The sequence below is a fragment of the Callorhinus ursinus genome, unplaced genomic scaffold, assembly GCF_003265705.2.
Source record: "Callorhinus ursinus isolate GAN/ISIS: 27379988/994484 unplaced genomic scaffold, GSC_fseal_2.0 scaffold28, whole genome shotgun sequence".
Lineage (NCBI taxonomy): Eukaryota > Metazoa > Chordata > Mammalia > Carnivora > Otariidae > Callorhinus > Callorhinus ursinus.
In genome coordinates, this window is record NW_027397090.1 from 9,569,881 (window position 1) to 9,588,861 (window position 18,981).

Below are 18,981 nucleotides of genomic sequence, written 5' to 3' on the forward strand. Positions count from 1 at the left end.
GGCTAATCAGACATCCGAATATTCAGCATTTGATTATCCATCAGATATAATAAGGCAAATTTGTTAGTTTCTCAGTTCCTGCAGGACTTGGCACATGTTTCTGCATACCCTTAGAAATAATGATGAAAATCCTCTTTGTGTGCAATAATTAGAGATTCTTTCATTTCTCAAAACTCTTTTTTTTAAAAAACTTACTACCCCAGAGACTAAAGAAAGCCAGTCATGAGTTTATGAATAGAGAATAAGTAAATGTACCAAATGCCCTCTGTTGTGGCTCTAAATAAAATGGCATCTTTTAGAATTATAGACTAAAGTAATTCTTTTGTAGCTTCTGCTGTAACCTGGGGACTGTCCTTGAGATTAGCCTTGAAAAGTGTCCTAATAGCCCAAGAAAATCTGAATTGGCTTCTTGGATTTACCTGGAGGCTAACCCATTTTGACAAAACAAAATAAACCCTCTCTACCCCAGACCCCTCGCTGCTGAGGACAAGGCCAAGGGGGGTGTGGGGAATAATAATTTTAAAGTCTTTGGTCTTTATGAAGAAACTAGCTTCCATCTGCATACCATGAAGTTACGGATTTTTGTTTGTTTTTAACCAGAATTAGACCCGGTTATTGGCACTCACCTGGGCCTGTCTTCTCACTTGGAAAGTAAAACTAAAGTAAAGTGCTGGGGAAATTGGAGTTCTCTTTCCTCCTGTGCACATAGCTTAGCTTGGTGTGCATTTTTCTGTAAATGCATTAGCAGCCAGTGATCTTTCATTCCAGTGGACTTGTGTCTTTTGTGTCCTTAAAGGTAATCCTTTCTGAAATGAGAAACCCACCATCCTTGGTGTAACGAACAATTGCATCCCAGTGAGCACATTCTGGCAGGTTTCCTGCCAGGTTGCCTTGCGTGGTATATTGTGTGTTTAGCGTTAAATTCTTGTCATTGTCCTGAATTGAGTGAGATTCTTAAACCCGGGTGTCTTTGCCTCCGGTTTCTTTTATATGTAACGGTTAACTACTATTTTTAGAATGTTGTGCAAGGAGTAAGTGGTTAGTCCTCCCTTTGCAGTCTCCATCTTCCACGTGGCGAGCACTGTACACAGTACTATGAGATGGAGCTGTTCCCGTGATGTCCCAGCCCTCTTTTAGGCCCTGACTCTCCCAGCCGCCAGGCACCCGAGTTTACCATCAGCCTAGGTCAACCTGTTGAGCAGCTGTGCTGTACTAGATACCCTTTTCCGAAAAGGTACATATTTAAATGACAACTTAATACTTGCTAGGTTCTTTTTAAGATTTATTTATTCATTTATTAGAGAGAGAACAAGCAGGGGGGAGAGGCAGAGGCAGAGGGAGAAGCAGGCTTCTTCCCGCTGAGCAGGGATACTGACGCGGGGCTCGATCTCAGAACCCCGGGGTTGTGACCCGAGCCGAAGGCAGATGCTTTAACTGACTGAGCCACCCAGGCATCCCAGTACTTGCTAGATTCTTAGCAATGAAGATCTTTAGGCTTTCTGAGGATAACCTTTGGTCATGCAAACCTTCCTTTTTGCTCAGTTGAAGGACTCTTGTCTTTGGCATTGGCTCTTCACTCCCCTGCAATGCTCACATCACCCTGCCCCAGATGTATCTGCCTCAGAATCTGACTGGATAAAGCAGGAATGAATTTCCTACTCTTATGCCACTCAGAGTTATTTCTAGGCCATTCACTTACGGAAGGAACCAAATGGTAAGTGTTGCTTCTCTGAGAGCATTTAAACCGCCATCTGGTCAGGTTCTAGAAGTCTTCTAGCCGATCATGCCCACGTCCAAGCGTGCTGTTGGAAGACTGACCCTTGCTATGGGGTCTTAGTATAAGAAATTCCAGGGTTTTCAGTTCACTCCTGTGTTTACTGTGTTCTTATTTTAAGGTAACACATAATAATTACTTACATAATGGAATTTTTAAACCAGTAAGAGGTGAAAGGAGGAGAGGAAACTAGCAAACATTTTTAGCACAGTGAGAGATTACTGAAGCAGAGACCTCAAGGGTAATAAAATTCTCCCAGGGAATCCAGATTTCAACATATAATCACATTTTTGGTGCTTTTACTAATCCAGCAGTTTTGCACTTAGAAACCCAGATTCTTAAGAACACAAATTCAGCCCTTTGTATTGCTTTGAATTGATTAGGGACTTTGGTCTGTGGGATATTTTTTTAAACTGATGGACCTCTCTCTGTGGAATGTAACATTTTCAGATTATCTAAAATATGAATAGATGTTCTGGGCTTTGGGTAACCTTTAATAAGAAATGTGTGTGTTTATTCACGCTTTTCTTTCCGTATCCAAAAATGTTTGACACCTGGTTAATATCTGTCATTGGCAATCTATTTTTCATGTCGCATGAATAAAGTTGTGTTAATGCATTTTTCATCACGCTTTGCCCTTTTTGAAACCTCTTTGTCTTGATTACAGTCAAGAAAAAGCTTGGCTTCATTTCCCACCTACGTTGAAGGTAAGAGCTGAAAAGAAAGTAATTGAATATTGAGTCATGCATGAATCTCCTAGCATTTTGCGTATTTGAAGCACTGGGCTATAAGACCCCAGTGGGGAAGAAAGGCCACGAAGTCGCTCACTCACAGTCTTAACAGTCCTGGAATCTTAGACTAAAAGAACAATTGTTGTGAGCCTGTCAGAGAACCTCCCCCGACCTTTGCTGATTCTGTCCATGAGAACCTGAGCTTGCAGGGAGGCTTTGGACTGTTTCCAACTTAGAGACAGTCATATGACATCTGAACTCAAGACTCCTTATCTCCATTCCAGGACACCTCTTAACATCCATCAAGGACGAGTGGGAATGAACTTTAAGGGAGACATTTTGTCCTCTTAATTTAGCGGGGGGGAGACCTTACCAATCATTCCCATCTCTTGCTTAGATGAGTTAAGCATAATAACATTTATCAAGCTTTTACTCTGTGCCAGATGCACACTTTCCATATAATAACTGATTGAATCCTCACATCTGTTTTGTGAAGTGGGCTTACTACCCCCATGTTACGCAGGAGAGAACTGAGGCATTCTTACTCAAGGCGAGGTGGGTGACTTTCCCAAGATGGCAATTAGCGAGTATCAGAGCCAGGCTGTGAGCTGTCAGTCTGATGCCACAGATCTCCAGGTAAAGGGTATTCTGTGCAGGGCAGCCACGTAGGGTTGTGCAGGTTATTCACTGTTCAAGGGACCCAGTCAGGAGATCTAGTGGGGCCAGAACTTGGCCCACGCTAGGCACTCCAGCTTGAGCTCAGGCCACACAAATGGAGTGTGTATTCTTCACCCACACAAAGACCCTCTTTAGCTGGAGGTGCCACTGATCCTCTGCCAGAGAGGATCACAGATGCTTTTTCAGGTAGGGTAGATTGTCATTTCCTTGAAAGAGGGTTTTCTGGAGATGAGAGAATACTCAGACACCGCTTGGAGGCTCTGTCTGGCCCTTGGATCCTGTGCATGAACAGTCAGTGCATCCCCACTGCCTGAGAGTGAATCACCAGGATTCATACACCTCCCTGACCCCACAGCCCTGAAGCTTAGGTCAGCCTCATAGGTTTGGTTTTTACTCAGGTCTCTTTCTTGAGTGACCTGTAAATTACTTGTGCCATTTTTGCAAGACTCCAGAATTCCACGAGTACTCCCCGGGGAGTTTCCGAGAGTTTGGAAATTCCATTCTTCATAGGCGTTCCACCAAGGTCAGCATTCACGTGAGTGTAACAATGACACGCGTGTGTTTGTTCACCCACAGAGCAACACAGAGACCTCCCTGAAAGGAAACACGTTCTAAGAGGCCAAAATGAAACCTGCAGTTCTTCAACTTAGGGCCATTATAATGTTTAATTTTTTAACTTTTAAAAAATACACCAAAATGAAGTTATGGGCTTAGGGCTTTTATTTTTTCCCCAGGTGTGATCTGGTGGCAGTGATGTTTGATTATGATCAGTTTCCCCAGAGGATAAATGGCATAAAATTGTAGCTCAAATGTACAGTGTCTTTAGGTCCAATATTTCTGTCTCTCGGCTGGTTGACATTTATACAAATCATGTAAATATTATTTGGATTGCTCTTACACCTCTGTGCATGTCCACACTTATTATGGTTGAGAGAAACTTTCAGGGGATAGAGCCAACTCAGAGATGAATATACAGTACTGGAAGTCCCATAGAGAAGTATGTCATTAATTCTTATTTTTCTTTGAACATGCATTATTTTCACAAAACAAATGGAAGGTTTTTAAAAGTTACTATCCCAGACGAGATCTTTTTTCTCAATGCCTGGTTGGGCAAAAATGGTATGTTTAAATAACACTTAAACCCATCACATGAATTTATGATAGGAGGCTGATAATCTTTCACTTTTTACAAAGTATAATGTGGGTGCAAACCGGCCCATGTATTATTTTGGCTAGAAGCATTTCCCTGCTCTACAACTAAAACTGTCTGTTGGAAATACCCTGAATCCTTCTCACATCTAGGAAAGTTTCAGGGCGGGGAGCATGTGACTTGAGAAGGTGAATAACTAGCCCATAGTGGAGGCAGGTTGGCTGCCTACCTCTCACTGTCCAGAAGCCTTTCTCGGAAAGACCTAGAAAAAGGCAAATAATAGGTTTCCTTTATTTATTTGCTACACAGATGCTTTGTGAAGACCTTTCTTAAAACGCTGTTAATTTCTTTGTTTCAACCACCACCTTGCCTTTAGAGAAATGATCAGATTATTTTAAGATTGTACCCTCATAAGTAGCTTATCACAGGAAGCAGCTGGTTAAGCTCAAGATGAGCTCGATGTTGGGGGATAAAAATAAAAATCATTTCAGATTAGCTTTCCAAAAGGAAAAAGCAAATTGTTTCCATTTCCAGTTATCTAATTTAAGAGCCTGAGGTTTGAACAGTAGGTTAAAACGTATATTTTAATTTCCCCAAATATGGCATTCAAGCCAAAGAAAATACATATGTTTTCATTGTAGAATTAAAAGCCTTTCTTGGTGCATCTGTTATAAAGTTATGTATTAGTCCTAGACATGTTTTAATTTCAAGTAGGGTTTACAGATGATTACAGTTAGAATCAGATGCCCCCACTTTAAATATTTTAAACCTAAGGTTTGATTTCAAAAGGCCAGTCAGTGAGAACAGAAAATTCCTTGGAATTGATCTGTGTGTGGATGCCAGCCGGGAACTTGAGAGCCTGTAAGTCCACAAGGTCGGCAGCAAGAGACTCCGGCTCTGGGGTAATGTCATCTGCCTCGCAGAATTGGGGTCAGAGGCCATTATGGGAATCCAGACATTCTGAGGAAAATACCCCTTTTCCTGATTTATAAAGTTTGTTTTCCCCGTTATGGCTAAAATGGGAAGAGAGAGAGGCGGATGATGGCAGGCGAAGGAACTGTTATCATATGGGGTTTTCTAATAAAGCAGCCTCGCTGTTCCCCTAGCCACATGTCTGGCACCCATTTATTTGACACCCACTGGGTGACAGACATGGATTAGACACGAGTGCCAAAGAGGAACATGACGTGGTCTTTGTCCCCCAAGAGCTCACAGTCTTAACAGGAGAAACAACATCCCCTTGTCACTGATTTCATGTTTCATATTTAAATAAACACATCATTTCTCACAGTAAATGGCCTGGGCGACGTGGATTAAGAGGAAATTGTTCCTTCCCTTTGAAAACAAGGGGTGAGTGAAGGCAGACGCGGGGAGACGCCTCAGACTTGGCAGGGTGTCCGGCAGGGGGAGGGGAAGGGGCTGCACAGTCGGGGGGCTCTGTTAGGGACACACCCCAGGGTGGCTTCACTCACTGCTGTGGCTCTGTGTGTTACAGTTCCTGGACCCTGTGACCCCGAGGACTTGATCGATGGGATCATTTTTGCTGCCAATTACCTTGGTTCCACCCAGCTGCTGTCGGACAAAACCCCCTCCAAAAACGTGCGCATGATGCAGGCCCAGGAAGCCGTGAGCAGGATCAAGGTGAGGGGTGCGAGGGGCGGATGCAGGGGCCTGAGCCGTCCACACTGGTCTCCCCATACCTCATGCATCCAGTGCCGAGTTTAGGGGAGCATGGATTGGGACTGTGCACCTGCCAACAGTTCTAAACAGAAAAAAAGTGTGCCAGAGTCCTTATGTATCAATACTGTATGTTTGGGGTGTTCCTAATGGCCGGTGTTGAGAAAAAGCACATATGAACATAAGCTTTGGAAAGCTGATATAATGAGGAAGGATGTCATTTCGAGCATTACATCTCCAGTGTGAGAGCTTTATCCCTGTATTTCCATGGACATAGTGATCAGTGACTTGAACCCTCATGGGACCACATGGGTCAGACTCGGTCTCATGCTTTTCAACCAGCTGGTCCCACTCAAGCCAGACTGAACTGGTTTGCTTCAGGCACCACGAACCGCTGGATCAAATCTAACCAGAATGAGTCAGTGCCAGGCTACCACAGTTCAAACTAGTTTGAGCCAGTCATAACCTGTTGGAATCTGTTTTATCGTGATTTAAAAAGGAGCAAGCCTGTTTGATCCAAGAATTGCTTTCATCTGGTTTAAACCATTCACTGCTAGCTTGAGCCAGCCAGAGCTAGCTTGACCCCATGGAAATGCAGAGCTCTAGAATCTCCACCACAATGCCAGGACCACCTGGAATCCTGGACGGACGCAGGGCTCCAGGGACACGTCCCCTGCCATTAAAATGCCACCAGCACTTGGAACCACTGGGCAGCCAGGCTGGGGTCACAGCACCACCAAAAAACCCAGAACCAGGTATTTCAGGCAAGTTGGAACAGGTTAGGACTCACCAGGCTTGGTTGTATCCAGCTTCAGCTGGTCAAAATCCCATTCGTCCTCAGGGAGCCATTCCCCCTTCCCTACGGTCTTGTGCACACATTCCCCAGTCCCCTCCTGGTATTTGTGTGGCCGTGTGCAAAGAGGAAGAAGCACAAGTGTAAGGCGGTAACTTAGGGTCCTTCATCCGGGAAAAAGTATTTCTTGAGCACTTACTCGAGTGTGCAAGGCTGTTCACCGTCTCGGGAGGGAGGGGAAATAGATCCTTCCCCTCCGCTCCGCAGCACCAGCAGAAACGCATCAAGCCAGCGAATGTGCAGGGTGGACCCGAGCAGGAGGGAAGGGGGGAAGGGGATGATATGGTGGGTGCCCAGGAGTGCGGGGCCCCCCCCGCGGGCAGACTGACGGGACCAGGGAGCAAAGAGGCACAGAGGTCATGTAGCGCAGAGGCGGGGTTTCTCGCCCTTTTGCCCACACTGACTCCCGTGTTATTCACGTGCTGGGAATGGAAGCAAGAGGCCCTCACTGTGAGGACCGAGCCCCCTGCTGCCCGCTCGTGGTGCAGGTCCCCGGGTGCTGTCGGAGTGTCCCCGGTCCCCTGTCATTGCGTCCTCATTGAACTGCCGTCCGTGGCTTCCAGGGCCACGAGTCGCTGGCTCCTGGAAGAGGCACTTCTCTCCTGAACTCAGCACCAGTTCTCCCCCGAGCTGTCTGTAGCACGGCAAGGCCACGCTGCAGCGTCCTATGCTGCTCCTGCCGCGGCCGTTTCGGGAAAGAGGATGTCTAAACCAGAGAGCAGCTCACAACTGCACAACAGGCCAATGTCATGATTGCTTACGGGAGCCCGCCCGCTTCTTCGGGGTGTCCAGGACCCACTCCACCACTTCATCCAGAATCTGTGAACCTCATCTGTGCCTCAGAGACCCTCCGGCCACACGGCCCACTGCTGCGGAGGCCGTATCTTCTCCCAAAATTAGCCTCTGCCAGCATGACTGACGGTGGGAAGGTCCACTTCTCTCGAGGGAAGGCCCACCCCTACCCACAGAGATGTGTGCCTCCCAGCAGGACCACCCCATGCTAGCGTATCCAACTGACCTTCATACCTTCTGGGTCTTTCAGACTCGTTAATGTTACCAGTGGAACATCAGGTTCCTGTTGAGCTGCCCATCCAGTCTTGGCCTAATTCCTTCTAACAGTCTCCCCTTATCCTAAAGAGGTGGCATGAATACCTCTAGATCTCCCCAAAGTCTTCCTGAATTGAGGATGTCCCAGGTGCAGCATTCAAAACAAGAACACACAGATCTGTATGAGACAGCAAGCTACTTTTCAGGCACTGTCCTTTTCAGGCGAATAACTTTTAAAAAACAAAGTCTGTAGGGACATAATTCTGACTCCTGATGTCCCACAGTTATCAAACAGAGCACGTTAGGATTTTGTTAAGTTAATATTTGTTTAGCAGAGCCCCGTGGTGCCCGATGGTTGAGCCAAAGAGCACAAGGGAAATGGAAATAGAAACGTTTGTTACTCACAGGTCCTCAGGAAGGAGCCAGCATGCTTCAAGGGGGCCGCAGGCTGGGGGTCAAGGCCAAGTGAGTGCAGGCAGAAGGTGAGACAGAACTTGGGGTACATGCCTTTATGAGGGTCTGTAAGTGGAATACTTTGTGGTTCCTGGGTTTGAATTGGCCAATTCATACCAAAAAGAGCAAGGTTTTGGCAAGCTCCACGGGGGTCTTATCTAAGGGGAGCACAAGGGGAAGGCCCTGGAGGTGAGGAGGACTGTTTATTACAAGGGCTGTCGGGAATTTATATCAAGAGCTTACATTTGCCTGTGACTCGGTGGGGTGTTATCCAGGGCATGCACTTGCCTGAGGGGCTAGTGTCCGTGTAAGGTTACTGCAGGCCGCCGCTTGACCAAACAAAATGGATGCCGAGGCAGCAACGCTATGAAGCAGCTTCACCTCTGGACACAGGCTAATGGTGCTGCTCACTTCCCCAGGATCAGCAGGAGTGCAAGGGCCTGGCATGCCTCACTGAGTGGTTTTCTGACAGATGGGGGCCACCACCTCCAGAAGGGGCTTTAGGAAACAGGTGGGGGCACTTTGGGGTGCCACAGTGTCTGGGGAGTATTTTTACTGGCAGTAGTGGGCCAGAACCAGAAATGCTTAATACCCTGTAATGTCCAGGCTGGGGCACAGGATGCAGATTTAACTCCCACAGAAGGCCAGAGCACCCCTCTGCCCCTGTCAGGAAACATTGCCGGAGCCCATTCAGGTGACTCCCCCAGCACAAAGCAGCAGTCCGCCCCCAAAGGAGCGCCAAAGCCCTCCGAGGCTTTGAGATGAGTTCTCCTAGCTTCTGTCCATCAGGGTTTCAAATGTGTTCAGGTCCGGGTTTCATTCTGGGCACCTTGTGGTAGCCCTTGACTCCCACGGATAGTTTGTCTTTCCACTGCTCTGTGACATGTATCTGGTACCGTGTGACCCCAAGGAAGGAATCAGGCACATCCCTGGAACAGAAAGCCATGCTCGGGGTAGGCTCCGCCACCCAGCACCAGAACCCACCCAGGACCAAGTGTGATGTGAATTACAGCTTCTCAGTTCCACAGTGAGGACTGAAAGCACGCTTTTCCCTTCCTAAAGCCCAGCTTCCCTGATGGGAAACCAGAAAGTTTACTTTGAAGCTTCAGAGGATGGGGATCCAGAGTTGATCTGAACAAAAAAGTTAGATGGTGGTGTTGGTCAGAACAAGCAAGATGAGGCTGTCAGATTAATCCATTTTAGACCTGCACAGAGCAGAGTAGGCATCTGGAAAACATAGATTTATTTTTACAGCAAATTATGGTAGTGTGAGGAATTCATTATAGAGTGGTAAAGTTAAACAGGTTGCATTTCATTTGTAAGTATCATTTTGCAACGTGCTCCTGTGCATCTGAAGGAACTGCTGCCTGTCATCAGATATTTCCTGCCTCCTGTTCATTTTCCATCCATTTAAAGGCCCGTCAGATTGCTTGACTTTACACACAGCCTGACGCTTTTTCAATTTCAAACTCTAGGTGGAGTCTGTGCTCAGACCCACGGTTTATTTTCTGCACCCCCTAGAAAGTCAGTGTCGGGATGTGCACCGACATTTCACGTCCTGCAGAGGGCGCCAGGGGGGCCTGGAGCATGTATCCCCATCGTTCGGGATGGTCTCCCCGGCGCATGCGCTGTGGTGCCCGCACGTGCCTGGGAGACCCCTTTCTTTAAGGGAGGTGGTGCCACGCTTTTTTCCTAAAGAGAGGCTGACCTTTCAGGAATGAGTTCTTCTAGGCCACCTCTCTAAAGATGCAGAGAGGAAGGAAGCTACAGATTTTACAGTGTCTGTCCAGGAGGGAAGGGAAGAAGAAAAGCTTGTTGGATTGATTTGGAAATCTGTTTAGCAATATCCTCAGCCCAAACTGATTAGTAATTTCCGCCTTTGTACTCTGATCTGAACGAAGACAGAAGGGTGTTCCGCTGTTTCTGATTCCTCCTCCTTCCCCAGTTCCCCGCTGGGTTCCCGTCTGACCCCTCTTTCTTACCTCGGCCTACATGGTTTGTTTGACCCGGTGGATGCGGCTGAGCCCTTCCTCACCTGGAGTCCCGTGTAGACATAGCCGTTTGTGCTGCTTTATCTCTGAGCAAACACCACACCTGAAGCCTGGCTTTCAAAACCGTCTTTAATTTCTCTTCCATTGGTCGATTGGGGTGCTTATTGGATGTACACTTGGAGTTTGATGAATTAATATTTTCTTAATTTAAAAGATTTATGGGTTTATTTGCCAAATGGGGAGAGAATTTGGAGTTGGGGTTTGGCCAGAAATTTTCTACTTAATGTGAGAAGAAAACAAGGGAATTTGGTTCTGAAAGCAAAGTGTTCCTCTGCAGACCCTTGTGATAGGCATCTCAGGAAATAAAAAAAAACACCCAAGAACCAGTCCTTGACCTTGAGAAACGTGCAGCCTGGAAGGGAGCCAAGAAGAGTGTTTAAGTAACAATAACAAAAGGCAGGCTGAGGAATCTGAAGTTAAAAGTTTTTTTCCATATATAAAAATATAAATAAGGTGGATCTAAATGCAATAACAGAATTAGAAGACATCTGCCATTTTTTTAAGTTTTTTTTTTTTTCATCTTTGGACCCTCCCTCATGTACCCTTTCTGCCTTTGTTGTTCATCATTTCTGAGAAGAAATAATATCCTTTTAGGAAGCCCCCATCCAACTAAGGAATGCATTCAAGAGGTGCTTCTCAAAATGGGACCCCTTCACCAGCAGCATCAACACCACCAGGGAACTTGCTAGAAATGCAGATTCTCAGGCCCACCCCAGTCAGAAACTCATGGCAGGGTGAGGGCCGAGGAATCTGTGTTTTCATAAGCCCTCCAGGAGGTTCTCATGTGCAATACAATTTGGGGAAGGGTGGACCATCCCAGGCTTATGAGGTATCTTCTCTCCGACTGCCCTGGGGCATCCCAGTCAAGCTGAATGCTTCCCACTGACAAGGTTCTGTTGGCCCATTAGCTCAAGAAACACTGCAGAATCTCTCTCTTTTTTGGATATTTGCCATGTATGTTTTCCTATTAAAGATTATGAGAAGTCTGTACTAAGGAGATCTAATTCACTTGGTTTAACCAGAAACCCCCATCATTTTGTGAACATGGAATACATTACCACTGTGGGATACCTCCTAGAGTCTTATGGTAAGATTCTCAGGAGCACGTTTTGAGAGAAACTTCTGCCCTACCTGATGGCAGTATCTGCAGCACCGTAGGTAGAAGCACCCCATTCCTTCTGCAGCGTGGGAACCCTGCCTTAACCCTATCTAGAGAGCCAAACCTGAAGCCAGGGCAGCTAGATCCCTTGTCTTCCTTTCTCTTCACTACGTTCCCCAGGCTCCATTCCACCCTCACGCCCACTGCATTTTCTGCTCTTCGGCCAGAAGACAGGCTCACCCGCTGAGCCCCAACTGAGCCACGGAAACTGCTTCGTGTCCACGCGGAGTGTGGTGTATGTGTCTCCATTCCTCCCACATTTGTGAAGCTCGTGTGATGAGCTCACAAATGGTGTTGGATGTTTTTTGGTCTATGCATTTGTGTAAGGAACATTCATTATCAGACATTCTCATATTTGTCTTTACTAGCTTGTCCTAAAAGATCAGATTTTTCTCTTTTATGGAAAGGTTTTCTTGAAAATGTCAAAAATCAGGACTTAATTGTAAAATTAAAATCTCTATCATTGAAGTTTTGTGTAAGCCACATGATTTTCCATCTGACTCGAAGAAGTCTGGTTAGTAAAGAGGATGTTAACACAGCAGGTTCTTCATGTGAACTTCATGAACTCATTTACTCCTCAAAATGGAGGGGGTGAGGAATCATGTGAGGTAGGTATTATTAACCCTATTTACAGACAAACTGAGAAGTTTATAGATGAGAAACTTGCCTAAGTTGCCCAACTACTGGTTTGGAGTGAGACTTCCAGAATTTGAATCTCTCTTCTGCCTCTTAACAGCTGTGTGGCCTTGAGTAAGTTAATTAGTCTCTCTCTGCCTCAGTTTCCACTTCTGCAAGAGGAGAATACTGTAGTGCCTCCCGCACAGGGTTACTGTAAGCTTTCGCATTGCTCTACAGGTGACCAACTTAGAAGGATACTGGCTCAGAGCAAGGGCTCAGTAAATGTCAGCTGGGGAAAGGAAAGCTAGAATCGTCAGGAAGTTCCCTCCCATGACAAACCTAGAGAGGATTAACAGTAAAGGCTCAGTACACATTGCAGAGTGAGTGGGTGGACAACAGTGCCACAGTCTGTGTCCTTTGCACGGCAGCTTCCTGGGGGGCAAGCCCTAATCAATCCGATGAAACACAAGGACTTAAATGGATGGTGTCATTCCTTGCCTTATGACACATGCTGGCCTTATGTTTCTCCTGGGCTTCTCTGCTACCACAATTTCTCATTCCGGATCTGACTCCCTACCAATGTCATGTGTAAATTTTAAATTATAATTTGTTTCAGGGCACCTGAATATCCTGTGTAGTTGAAAAGATGGTAGTCCTTTAAATGCGTAAAATACTTTTAAATCCGTAGAAATTACTTCAGAATGCCCTTCATGAAACTCAGTTTGTCCTTTGAATTCTTTCCTCATCACCCATTCCAGTAAAAGAAGAGAATTTGGTCATTCCTTTGTAGTGGACTTATTTTCCTTTGAGAGGACCCTTCCAGATCCCTGTTCCTTAGAGTGAAGAATTTTGACCAATAGCTGGTAGGTTTGGGTATCAAAAATAGTAGAAGTTATTACATTCCTGGCAGGTAATTTCAGGGGAGGTGGTAGAAAACACACACACACACGGTAGGATCTTACAGCAGTCATTTATCATGAGGACTAGAGCTGATGCAGATGAGAACAACCCCCAGCAGGACTCTTGGATTCCACAGAGGAATCTGCGTGGTGTGGTGTAGTGTCGGCATGGGACCACTCTTGAGACGCAGACACATTTCCACCATCACACGCAGCAGTTAGGATACCCCTTGCACTTGCTGCCTTCTGACCTTTCCAGAGCAGACTGTTTACCATGGATTCATGACCACCTAAGAGCTCTGGGGTGGCTGTGTGGGAGCAGGGCTGCCCTAGTTTCCTGGCTATACCAGAGATTAAGTATGTGATGTTTGGATCGCTGACTCATCCAGTTTCTCCACAGTGAGGTAGAACAGACAACACATTTGACTCATTAATGAAATAGAGGTGTGCTACTGGGAGCAAAAGGGCTTTTCCACAGGTGAGTACCAAGGAGTGTGAGAGAGCAGACGATCTTCCACCCACCCCCATCACTACAACAGTGTTCGTGGTTTGGCCATTGACTCACCATTATTCGTACAAGATCTGTGTGTGTCTAGCAAGCCTTACCATAAGTCAAGAAACTGTATTCTGACTTAAGTAAATTATAATCCTGTAACAATAAAGACAAATGTCATGTTCATAATGCACCAGGCACTGTTCTAAGAGCTTTGCATATATTTATTTTATCCTGAAAAGAGCCCTGTATTTATCCTCATTTTACAGATGAGGAAACTGAGGCATTGAGCAGCTTGCGCCAAGTCACACAGTTAGTGGGTGACAGAGCCAGGACTGTTTTAGACAGTCGACTGCAGTCTCTCTCTCTCTCTCTCTCTCTCTCTCTCTCTCTCTCTCTCTTTCTTTCTCTCTCTCTCTCTTTTTTAAATCAGCTATGTTAGCTTCTACTTATGAGCAAAGGGGGAAATATTACATCTGTTTCTAATTAGGAATAGGCCATATTAACATTACACAAATTTAAAGCAAGTATTACTAAAGAAGAAAAATAAAAAGATCAATTCGACAGGGAGACATAAGCACCTTAAGTACTTATGTACCTTATAACATAGATATAAAATAGATAAAGACTCCACAGTCTTTGGCCACAGCCAAAAGGAGACACAGACAAACCCACAGCAACCGTTGGAGATTTTAACACACCCCTCTTAGTAAATTTTAGAACAAGCAGGCAAAAAAATCAAGTACATAGAAGATTTGAATAGTACCCTTAACCAACATAATTGACCTTGTTGACAATTGATAGAACACTGTTCCCAACAACTAAAGAAAGCATCTTTTGAAGTCCACCAGACAGTCACCACAGTCTGTCATGTTCTGAGCCATAGGGCTAAGTTCAGAAGGTTTGGAATCAGGGTTATGTTCTCTGACCACAGTGGGATTAATCCAGAAATCAGTAACAGAAAGATAACTGGAAAATCCCCCAATGTAATAAAATTAATAACACAGTTCTAAATCCAAAGTTGAAAGGAGAAATCACAGGAAATTAGACATTTTGAAGCAATAATTGCAACATATCAAAATTTGTGGGATACAGCTAATGTGGTACTTGGAGATTCACAGCTTTAAATAAATACTTCAGGGAAAAAAAGTTTAAAAATCTGTAATTTAAATTTTCATATCAGGAAGCTAGAAAAAAAAATCAAATTTAACCCAAAGAAACTAGAAGGAAATTAAAATGTAGATGGAAATCAATGAAATAGCAAACAGGCATACAAGAAAATCAACAGAACCAAGTTGGTTCTTTGAAAGCATCCATTGCTGTTAACATTTCCTTCTTACTGTGGCCCCTGCCACCTACTAAATTTTGAGTTAGGAAATTGTAGAGTAGGATTTTTTTTTAAGGTCTGTCCTCAAGCAGAAATGCTTTATGCCACTCTTAATATTAGTTTGTCGATTCCCTTTTCGACTTTGAGTCTCTGCGAATTCTTTTCTAACTCTTCTCCTGTCTCTGTTTGTTCCATGCTAAGCAGATGGCCCAGAAATTAGCCAAAAGCAGAAAGAAGGTGCAGTACGAACAACTTCATCAGCTTGGTGTTATGCCTGTTCTTTTCGTTTATTTATGTTTTGCCTTTTTATTATTTTGTGTTTTTGTTTTCTGCATCCAGCAAGTTTTTGTTCAGATTTCTTTTTGAACCGCCCCATTAGCCAACGTTTCTCAAAACTTAGTTGCCTAAAGTGGCTGTTTTCTGTTGCTCATTAGTCATTTCACATTAGAGAAACAACAGGGAGCAGATTGGAGATGCTAAATGAATCCTGCGGTAGCGTGAAAGTTCCCACCATTGAGGAGCATTAATGCAGCAGGGACTTGGGTCTGTTCAATTATAGTCATGTTTGACTTGTGGATTCTGTCAGATTGCTGGATGCAAAAAAGAAAACTTGCTAATAACCACCCTGTGCGGAGTTAAACCCTAAATGAACCAGACGGAGGCGCTTTTTTGGTTATGGAGCTTCTAGGTGCTTATGGGCTGCCCATGGGGTGTTGAGGCATTTGGGGTTTCTTCTTAATGGGGTGGCTTCAGGAGTGGGGACTGCTTCTGTGTTGCTGTGGTGGTGTATGAACATGAAGACTCTCTTACCAGAACCGCATCCAAATGACTTCGTTTGCACCTGCGACAAACGTCGTCCCCCATCACTTGGCCAGGGGCAGACTCTAAGTGACTCTTCCAAGGTCTTGGGTTATAGGTCAGTTGCCCTTATTCTTCAACCTGTTGGGCTCCAAAAGCCTTTCCAAAAGGGCATTCACAGTCATTGCTCATAGAGTCAAATCGGCAATGAGTTACTGCTTCCGTAGGGGGAGACGCAGAGGGGATTTGGCATTTTTCCTATGACCTGGCAGTGCTAATGCTCATCCATGAGTCCATCCTCTGTGGTCCTTTCAGCTTTGACAGTCTAAATCTGGAGTCCGTGCTGCCGTTCTGGTGACTGCGTCTCAGTGCCTGTGTGTGTGAGCTGTCCTTGCTGCTGTGTACTTGAGTCAGGGTAAGGTGTTAAGCTTTCCCTTGCTGTGCATTTTTCTTCTTAGGCTCCTGAAGGTGAATCTCAGCCAATGACCGAGGTGGATCTCTTCATTTCTACTCAGAGAATCAAAGTACTGAATGCCGATACACAGGTATTAGCTGGCCTGCTCCCTGTCCCAGGGGTGACATGCCCAGCCCACCATGGCAGCTCAGAGTCTGTGCCCATGTCCCTAGAGCCGCTGTTCTCAGCCGCCGGCGTCCAAACATGCTGGAAAATTATGTCTGCCGTCCCTGCTGCTGGGGGCGGGGCGGGGGTGGGGGCTGCTCTTGGGACTGTTCCCTTAAAGATCAGAGGAACAAATACACCGTGGATGTTGTTTGCTAATAATCTCGTACGTTTTTATGAGAAGATTGATTAACTTGAACAGATTAGCCTTTTAAGAAATTGCGTTTAAAATCACACATGTACAGCCATCACACATGCATCGTTTTACTTTATTTTTTTAACTTCTCCGCTAGAGATTCTACTGGTTATAAAATGACTGAAATTTTTTCCCCATGTGCCGCAGACACTTCCTGCTCTGGCTTATTATTAGCCGAGGGACCTGCCCCCAGGCCTGAGTGGGTGCGTGTAAGGCCACCCATGGTCCACGTGTGGACCGCACGTGATTGGGCGGTGGGGTGGCAGACTCTCTCATGGGCCGTCAGATGCTGCGCGGGACTTAGCATCCTCTCCCTTGCGCCCTTCAGGAGACGATGATGGACCACCCTCTGAGGACCATTTCCTATATAGCAGACATCGGGAACATCGTCGTGCTGATGGCCCGCAGGCGGATGCCCCGCTCCAACTCCCAGGAGAACGTGGAAGCCTCCCACCCATCCCAGGATGGAAAAAGGCAGTACAAGATGATCTGCCACGTATTTGAGTCTGAGGATGTAAGGGTGCCTCCCCTGATGTCTCTCTGGGTGACCTGGGCTGCCCCTGGGTGGGCCAGATTCTCTCTTTCTCAGAACCTGAATCGGTCTCATTAATCATACATGAAACAAGTATTTAGTGAGCACCTACTATGTGCCAAGCACTCTTTTAGGGCTACAAGGCTGAATAAATAGCCAAAGTATTCATCGTGAGGCTTATAGGGAGACAGAAAATAAAACAGGTAAGTATACTTAATATAAAACTAGATAGGAGTTTTATAAGGAAAAATAACACTGGGATAGGAGCTATGTCAGGTGGGGTAATCGACAAAGCCTTCTCTGAGGAGGTGACATTTGAGGAGAGACCTGTATCAACTGAGAGAGCGGAAAGAGCAAGTGCAAAGGCCCTGAGGCACGGACCTGCTGGTGTAGTTTGAGGACAGCTTAGTATGAGAGACCAGTAAAAGGAATGTGGTCAAATGGTCAGACCCATGGGGGCCCCAGGAACATCTCACCTGGGCATGAGGACATTTGGGGAGGAAAGTTGTTGGTTGTGTAGGATTGCCCTCCAGACCACAGGAAAGTGGATTCCTGCTCCTCCCCCTCGGGGGCAGGAGTACCACCTGCTGCACCAACACCAGCTGCTGCTTCTGTCACAAAGTCAGTGATCCCCAGCTCCCATCTTTCCAGGTGATGTGGTCAACAGAGAAAATTCATTTACAACAGAGGCAGGGCCCCTTCTTCTGTTTGGCTTCTTACCCCTGTTGTCCCTGGAACTGCTGGAGAGGCGTCCAGGCTTCAAGCTACATTAGCACCAAGTTTCTCCTAAAGCTCATCAGGCCTTAGAAGCTCCCTTGAGGGCCAGGGCCACGGCCCCAGGAAGGTCTGGAACCACAGAGCTCCCCCCCCCAACCCGCTGCTGCCAGCAGGGCCATGTCTGCCACTGACTGTGATTTTCCCCCTGCCACAACAGAGCAGCTCTGTTTCTCACACTGAGTAGAGAGCCCTTTGCTCCTTAAAGAGAAATTGCCTGTGGTCACCTTGGCTCCTTCCAGGAGGCCATTTTTCTCCAGGAGAGCATTTATCTAGCTGCAGTAAATTGCCTTCGTGCAAGAAGTCAAGAGGCAGAGGCAAGCTGCTCTTCCCCGGGGACTCAGAGGTGTCACAGCTGCGGCTGCAGGGCCGAGGAGATGCTCACAACTTTCTGCCCCGCCCTTTACTGGTCGGCTTCTCTAGAACACAGGCCCCCCGGGGACAAGATCTCTCAGAGGGCAGAGAGCTTGAAGTGCTCCTCCCAGCCGTTCTCCCTGCTCTTCCTTTAAAACCTCAGGCCAAGCACGCAGACTGGGAGCGAAGGAGTTTTGAAGTTTCCCAAAGTTTCGAAAGTTGAATTTAGAAGCTTAGGGCTCATGTGTCCTGCAGGCTGGTGGAAAGGTGGAGTGAGCCCTGCTCCCCAGGCATGCGGATGCCTACGGCCCTCTGCCACCTCCGCCTGGCTTGCAGCGCCCAAGGAGGGGTGGTGTTTCCTCAGAGTTCCGGACCGAAGGGAAGGATGGGGAAGCAAGAGTTAGGACAGGAGCGCGCCTGGGGATCTTACCGTTGGCTTCCGATGCCAGCTCCAGAGCTGGGAGAGCTGGTGTGAAATGACAGTGCCCCTCTCCATGGGCCGCCGCGGGGCCCCACAGCAGCAGCCGGCTCGCTTGCCCCGCGCATCCGCCCGCGACGCGTAGCTTGCGAGCCGACCGCGCTCCCGGGGCGCACCGCCCCCCCCCCGGTGCTCCCGGCGTGCACCCCCCTCCTCCTGGCGCACGCACCCCCCGCCGTGCTCCCGGCGCGCACCCCCCTCCTGGCGCACGCACCCACCCCCCGTGCTGCCGGCGCGCACCCCCCTCCTCCTGGCGCACGCACCCACCCCCCGTGCTCCCGGCGTGTACCCCCTCCTCCTGGCGCACGCACCCACCCCCC

At 46.9% G+C, this 18,981-nt stretch overlaps 1 protein-coding gene across 5 annotated transcripts in view; it reads left to right on the top strand.

Moving 5' to 3' along the window:
- APBA1 (amyloid beta precursor protein binding family A member 1) overlaps positions 1 to 18,981 on the top strand; it is a 206,712-nt gene that overhangs the window by 152,776 nt on the left and 34,955 nt on the right. For 4 of the 5 annotated variants that reach the window (XM_025891601.2, XM_073878097.1, XM_073878101.1 and 1 more), the window contains 5 exons: positions 2,442 to 2,481; positions 5,829 to 5,974; positions 15,115 to 15,147; positions 16,167 to 16,253; positions 16,852 to 17,037. In XM_025891601.2, the coding sequence (XP_025747386.1) occupies positions 2,442 to 2,481; positions 5,829 to 5,974; positions 15,115 to 15,147; positions 16,167 to 16,253; positions 16,852 to 17,037 (492 nt within the window). The remainder of the gene's footprint in view (positions 1 to 2,441; positions 2,482 to 5,828; positions 5,975 to 15,114; positions 15,148 to 16,166; positions 16,254 to 16,851; positions 17,038 to 18,981) is intronic. The other variant, XM_073878100.1, reaches the window with a different exon arrangement.